The sequence below is a fragment of the Eschscholzia californica genome, unplaced genomic scaffold, assembly GCF_041429995.1.
Source record: "Eschscholzia californica isolate CP2 unplaced genomic scaffold, dmEscCali1.0.p SCAF_5, whole genome shotgun sequence".
In the NCBI taxonomy this organism is placed as follows: domain Eukaryota; kingdom Viridiplantae; phylum Streptophyta; class Magnoliopsida; order Ranunculales; family Papaveraceae; genus Eschscholzia; species Eschscholzia californica.
This window is the reverse complement of record NW_028238472.1, coordinates 47,752,055-47,759,718: the sequence shown is the minus strand read 5'-3', so window position 1 is coordinate 47,759,718 and position 7,664 is coordinate 47,752,055. Positions and strand designations below refer to the sequence as shown.

At 37.0% G+C, this 7,664-nt stretch overlaps 1 protein-coding gene across 1 annotated transcript; it reads left to right on the top strand.

The window, feature by feature from the left end:
• Positions 1-658: 658 nt before the first annotated feature.
• LOC147539939 (uncharacterized) lies at positions 659-7,248 on the top strand. Its single transcript, XM_086639760.1, has 5 exons — positions 659-1,460; positions 5,093-5,137; positions 5,667-5,729; positions 5,834-5,902; positions 6,439-7,248. Exons 1-5 carry the CDS (start codon positions 957-959, stop codon positions 6,766-6,768), a joined length of 1,011 nt encoding a protein of 336 aa, XP_086495886.1. The 5' UTR covers positions 659-956; the 3' UTR covers positions 6,769-7,248.
• The last annotated feature ends 416 nt before the right edge of the window (positions 7,249-7,664 follow it).

The following is a 7,664-nucleotide window of genomic DNA, read 5'->3' as shown; positions in this document are numbered from 1 at the left end:
GAAAATATTTATTATTCCCTAGATACTATTAATGGAGGGAAATCAAACTACAAAGGAAAGATAAACGGATTCCGGCAAAGGGACGACTCTTTGCGAGAGGAAAAAAAAAACTACTAAACACTTGTTGATTTACAGAATATATGAATAATTCAACCATCAAAACTTGATTGTAAACCCATTAAATAGTTTTGTAATTAGGGTATGAAATCTGTTGGGAGTCTTTGGGTGGAGCCTTCCTTGCAACTCTACCAAAAGAGTCTTAATCATACCAAGTACAAAGCACATAGATCGTATATCCGTACGTGTGAAATTCATCCTACGTGGAAAAGACACGTGCGAGAAAGAAAAAAAGAATGGTGGCAGGAGGCTCACACTCTTTCCACAACTCACCATTCGTTACATATAAAATGCCCTAATTCAGTCAGAGCAAAAAAGAACTTTATATTCTAACCTTCACTAACGAAGGTATAATTCACCCACACTTAATATTCCAAATCGAAGTCTTCGGTAGAGTTCAAATCTTCCCGTACTTTAAAGAGGGTGAGCAATACCCACGTTATGAAATCGAAAAACGTAGAAAAGGGAATGATTTTAAACAGTGAAACGTGTCAACTAAGACTGGCCCATAAGAAGAAGAAGAGGAAGATAGAGAGAGAAAGAGAGAGAAGGGTTGGCATCTAATCCGAAGCCACATAAACTCACAAACCGGGTACACAAAAATATATAATATAATTTTACACCCAACAAACTACAACAACTGGTTTTATTCGCCACTATTTTCCTCTCTCTCTCTCTCTCTCTCTCTCTCTCTCTCTCTCTCTCTCTCTCTCCCCCTTCAAACTCACTTTCTCTCTCTACCCCTTTTTTTCCTTCTCTATCTATCTCTATCTATTTCACTTTCTTCTCTCTCTTTCTATTTCATCTGGGTCGCTGACAGAAAAGAGAGAGAGAGAGATATGGGTGAAGAAGAAGAAACCGATTCTTGGGTAAGACAAGCGAAGAAAGATGATTCAATGGTAGTTGAATTATTGTTAAGATTAAAACATTCTAGATTGACACCACCAACAATAGAAAAGAAGATATTTGTGCCACCGGTTTCATCTCCATTCGAGTGGGGTATACGTTTACCTAGGTCAAGACCATTAATACAAATCGGAGATGATAATAATAATAATAACCCGGCTTTTCTTATTAAGAAGAACAACAACAACAACGCTGAGTCATCGAATCGGTCAAGTCCTACTACACCTCTTTCTTGGAATGGTGGTGGTAGTGGTGGTGGTGGTGGTACTTCTCTTAGCGGATGCGCTGGCGCCGCTGTTGCCGCCGCCGCCGCTGATTGTGATGGTGTTGTTGTTGTTGGTGGTGGTGGCGGCGCAACCACTTCTGGTGGTGGAGATTCAAGTTTACCGATTGTTACACTTGAAACCGCCGCTGTCTCATCCGGCGGAAGATCTAAGGTAAGACTTCTTTATACCTTAAAATTCAATTTTAGGTTTTTTGTGTTTTCTCGTCGGTGTCATATTTCCGGCAACCGAGATTTTTTGCTGACTAAATGGGGTTGACGAAAGTACCCTCGTAACATTAGTTTATTACTTTCTTGAATTTTTGGGGTTTGCTTTTATCTAGCGGCAGGGGATGAAACTTGGATTGCTCTTTTTCTTCAGTAATAGTCAGTCGTATTTTTCCTCGATTTTACTAAAACAGCCCTATGAACAAATTTGTTTTCTAAACGAATCCTTTTGAGAAATGAACGAGTCAAACTGATTTCTCTGAAGAATCCTTTCTAGGGCAATTAGGTCATTATTTTACAGTCATTCTTCCACCTTTTTCTTTCTATTGGAAATCTCCTTAGGTCAGCATTGTAATTGACAATAGTACCCCTTTTATTTGTTTGGGGAGTACGAATCTGAATTCTGCTTTATATTATCCCCTCTTTTCTCGGTCAATAGTCATTAGTGGTTTGATATTCCAGGGGCAAATCTGTCAAATGCGAAAATGGGTTTTCGGGTTTATTAATGAGAGAGAACCCGCAAGTTGTCCAGTTGAGTGGTCGGATTCATCTTCTTCGCCTAGGGTTGAGGGAAGTATGAAAAATGACCACCATACCCTTTGACTTTAGGATTATTAGAATGAAACCACTTTCTCTTTAGAGAGAGAGAGAGAGTGGGAGGGGTATTATGGTCAGAGGAGTGAAGTTTAGGTTTCTTCTGTTTTTTCGGTGGGAGTGGCATCGTGTGGCGGGTTGAGAGTTATAAGTGGGTCCTACAATGAGTATAGTTGGTGTTAGGTCTGGCAGTAGTGGTGTTGGAGTGGCACCTTTTGTTTTGAGGAAGTTCTAAAGGCGCCATACACAATTGCTGTAGGCGCCTCAATTACACGAAAAAAACACCAAAAATTGTTTCAATGGCTAGGATCTTCTTTCATCTCAAACCGAGACAGTGACTCAGATCTGACTGTCCTTTGAATTTGACTTTTGGGTCTAATTCTTTCTATATTGTAAACTGGGTGGAAAGATCCAACTAGTTGACTAGTAACTCAAGTACTATGAATCTTACACCGTCCAGTTTTGGGTAATCACATTTTCCCAAATCTCGAGGAGACGACATATAATTGTGGTACTACTAGTAATTAGTAGAATTCTCCTATCATTGTTTTTTTTTTTTTTTGACGAAGAATTCTCCTATCATTGTTGGTTTGGAATTTAGGAATGGGGTTGGGGTTGTTGTTTATTAGGGCTACTACTCACTACTACCTTCACGCACCCTGTATGAATAAAAGATGCCCATACTTTTCTTTTTCTAGAGAGAGAGAGAGGCACTTTATTTTTCTTCACGTGAGTCTCTCTCTAGGTTGGTGGGAAGACAAGAGTCGACATTAACTTATCCTTTGCCCATGACAAATCTCAACGGCTCATATATCCCACAATAATAATGTTAAGGAAAAGATCTAATGGTTAGTTTTTAGTTACAAGTCAGCCAGTTGGTAAGCGGCTTTTCCGGACGTACGGTGACTTTTATTTTTAATACTAGAATTGTTTCACATTCTCTTACTTTCTCTCTCTAAAATCAAACTAGAGAGAAGAAGAAGAAGAAGACTCTTTCATGCTTCCTCTTATAATTAAAAATATATATGTAGAGAGAGAGAAAGAGAGAGAGAGAGAGAGAGAGGACTGTTTCACGCTTGACACGGTGAAAGCTGACCATAGAAATTTGGGGGTCTTCATTATTTTTCTCTTTCATTTGGAGGGGGGTCATATACAAAAGAAGACCCATTATTACTTAGATGAAAACAATCTTAATCCTCCAATTATTGGTTTTTTATTAGGTAAAAGATTTTTGTCTAGTTAGGGTAGTCTTTTACTCGTCACTCATGAAGAAGTTTAGGTGTGGTCAAAGGTAGTTTTGTTCTTTCTAAATCAAATATGAAATCTTTGTTAAGTCTCATTTCATAATGTCAATGTTCGTTTTTTTTCGCTTGTTTGTCTTACCGGTCTGAATAGTTGATTTGGATTGATTTTGAGTCCGACAATTCAAAAATTAAAATAAATTGTATCTGGACATCTAAAAGGAAAAAAAAAGTAGGATTTTGGTATAGGAAGAGCATTTTTTAGCAAAGGCAGTGCATTAGATAGGGAGATCACTTTTTTTAGAATAGGGAGGGATAAACATTTTTATTAAAATATCCCAAATTTATACTTTGGTCCCTCCCATCAAACTATTTTGGACCAAAAGAGAGAGAAGAGAGTATCCTCCTATCCGGCTAAAAACCTTCGAGAGAGAAGAGAGAATCATGTTCGACCTAAAACCTTAGATCAAATCAAAGAGAGAGAAGAGAGATAAACATCTTGAGAAGGAGAAAAACCCTAAATCTGTTTGATCCTATCTAAAAGATAGATATAGAGATAGAAACCTAAACCTTAGATGACTAACACAACACTCATCTCCATAGAGAGTTTGTAATTCTTGTTATTGCTTGATTTCTCAATAGATTTTTAGGGTTTTAACACTAATTAAAGTAACTTTTGAGGATTTCAAGTATCAATATTGCAATAAAGAATACAAAAAAAGATGTAACTCGAAAAATATATAAGTGACATTTTCATAAAAGAAATTTCGCTTGGCATAAATAAAAATCATGAATACCAACTGAAAATTATAAAAAATTCGGCCAGAGCGGTTGAAAAAACAGACTAATTTCAGCCATCTCGACCGAAATTTATTACTATTTTCAGCGGGACCGGCCCAAATTTGTTATTTTTTTCAATCGATCCAACCGAAATTTGTCATCTTTTTCAGTTGTTACTACCGAAATTTGTTGTATTTTTCAACCGACCATACTGAAATTTGTTGTCTTTTTCAGTCGATCCAACCGAAAATTCTTTACGAAAAGAAAAACGACCTAAAACCCTAAAACGTTTGTTCAACCATAGAGGAAGACAAGAAAATGATACTTCTTTACCTGAGACATAGTATCTTCATTATAAATGTCTTTGTTTAAGTCGATAACTTCGTTTAAGTCGATGTCCTTGTTTAATTCGATGGTTTCGTTTAAGTTGATGGGTTCGTTTAGGTCGAAGGAATCTTCTTTCTTGATGTAGGTTGCCTCCTTCATTAACGGTGGTTCCTCATCCATGAGATCCTGAGGCATCATTAAAATCTCGAAACTAAGACTATAGTGATGATAAACTTTGGAAGTTTTTTAATACTAATGGTGATGTTGATAGTAGTGACGATATTAGGGTTTTGGTTGTTTATGTGAGAGAAACTACAAGTGAATAAAATATTAGATTTATTATTAATTTTTATCTAAGTCCTTCTATTTTGGCACTATTTATTAAGTGATCCTTATAACGCCCTCCTTAAACTAATTTGGTAAAGGAAAAACAAATACATAAATTGACCTTTATAACGCACTGCCTTTACTAAATAGTGCTCTTCCTGTACCAAAAGCCAAAAAGTAATATCACCTAAGATAGTGGAGGAATGTAAACAACCGAAATTTTCTTTCTCTCAAGTACTATTTGTTTACATTAAAATTCGAAGATCTTTTGGACAATTTAGTTATACAATGTCTGCGTTGGTATGTGCAGGGTCATGGTACAAATGAGCAGAATAACAAGAGATCTAAAAAAAAGGTGATTTTATAGCTTATATCAAGGGACCACTAAGTGACCATCTATAATTTATCGGGCTCTGATAGTATTGGACCCACATTCGGGCTTCGGTGCATGTAGTTTTCAATTATGACCTTTAGGTTTGCGAGTGTCATGAGATCATTAGCTTTCATGTCTCGAAGGACGCAATGTGGGTGGTTGCCACTAAATTCGCATTCATCCACAATAGCCTTTGGAGTATTAGTAACATCCCGAGTGCGGTTTGTGGGGATGTTACAAGGGTCAAGTTGTGTTTTTTCATAGCGGGCCGTGATGGCCTAAAAATGACCCACTAGGACCCGTAAATGACCTGACACAGCCCAGAAACATCCGCCAACGGCCCGTGTAACTAGACATGTAAGAGGACAATCTGATTGTATAGTTGGATTTTAATGGCACCTTAGACATTGACCTACTAACCAATTTCTCTTCGGGATTACGTAAAAAGAATACTATTTATCGGATGGAATCGAATACTTGACTAAGAAAGTGTACTTTTAAACGTTAACAGACATTTGCTGAAGTCAAAGAATCCGAGAGCTTGGTGTCCAAAGAAAATATTCGTTTGAAGAGGGTAAAGGCCGACATTTCTTCTTAACATTTTCTTTCGCTTCCACTCTAAATAATTTTTCAGGATTCCTGATCTTTGGAGTTTCTTAACATTTACCTGTTATACAGGACTTGGCAGCTCAACTATTAGCTTGTGAGGAACTAAGGGCCAAAAATGTTCAATTAAAAAAAATGAAGGTGAGTGCCCTCTGTTATACAAAGCAATTCACTCATTCCCTACCTTCCGTTTTATAGGGAATTGTATGGGGTGGTAGAGGTGACCTACATTTGATGAATTTTTCTTTTATCCGTTTTCGTGTCACAAGTCATTGAAGATAGAATTAACTCAATAGCTTTCTCTAGAAAAAGGGTATTTAGTAAACTTCCAATTCCATCTAAGTGAGGGTTTAATTTAAATCTGAACTTTAAGTTTGGTTTACTTATGTGCTTAGATAAGCCAGTTTCGGTCGTCAAGTTGTGAGCTTAGGTATGCCAAGTATTCATTCACCTCGCCTTTTAGTGTATATTGCACACTCAAGGACCTTGTTCAGAATAAAGATGAGCCTTGTTACTTCCTATTTACCAAAATTTTGGAGATGTTGATTTGAGTGTCTGAATTTTGATTAGTTAATCCTTGGGTAGTTCCGTTAATCTTCCTTTAGATCTCAATTGTTTGATCTTTGACTAGTCTCGATCCTCAGATATATTTTAGTAACGCAATCCCTTTTTTGCAGCTCGACTTTACACTTCAATCAGCAAAGCGTATAACTTCTTCGCCTGATGTGAAGGACAGACTTGGCAATCAATCACAGAGAAGAGATGAAACTGTTGAGACGACTCCGCCTTCGCTGTTAATGTTTGGAACATTCACAAACCCAGAAGCACCCAAGCCCGTAGATGTAGCTGTACCTGCATCAGCACCCAAGCCTGGATCGACGCCTATCGATCCTCGAAGTGGACAAAGGGACGTTCAGCCTCAGATTAGATCATTCGAGCTACCCGATTTAAATATACCCGTAGATGATGATTCTTCGGGCTCTGATATCTTATACGGAATTAGCTGAGGAAAGAAGTCAAGTCAAGTAAGGCTTCTATATTCTTCTATACATATAACTATATAAGATCATCGACTACTTGTTCGTCGAGTTTGTCATAACTGTATATACAAGGTAGAATAATTTACCGATTCGAAAGACATTGCTGATTCTTTCAAGAGCAGTGGAAACATTATGGGTAGTTGGGTATTAGCAATTCATGAAGGAAAAGATTCTGTGGATAAAAATGTAGAAATAATTCTGCATTTGAAGATTTGAGAGGAAGATAAACAAATTGGGAGACGATAATGTTTTAGGTTTATCTGCAGATATCTTCTTGTTCTTCTTCTATTAGTACAACATTTGCTTGTAATTCTTAGTAGCGGGAACTAACACTTTCGTCGGTTTTTTTAGGAGACAAGATTTGTAACTATTTCTCAAGGGATATATTTTTGACATTTAAAGTTGTATGAACTGCGAATTTAATATAATTTTTTTCGTTATCATCTCTATAGTTTGTCTCAAGGAAAATATGTGTCATTTGATTAACTAGTCAATGGAATGGTGGATCTGTAAGTCAGCTAGGTTTTTTGTTGGGCTTGTTATGTCCTGCCCTTTGATAAGGCCCATAAAAGTAGCAATGGTAGCCCATCTCATGTTACTTAAGACTCGTGAATTCCCCTAAGAAAGTATATGGACACCGCATTTTTTGAAGTTCACAATCCATTTAAGCACCCCTTCTAATATTAGGTGTTTTACAAGGGCAAAACTCTCGAAGGAAAATAGGGGTCTTCACTGGTTCGGTATCTGGTATTTCCGGGTCATCGCTAACCAATCTAAAATGTTTGATTAGTAGATTTTTTTCAACCAAACTTATTATGGTTGTGTTATCGAACCAAAGTATTATTTGGAGGATTGTTTTAGTT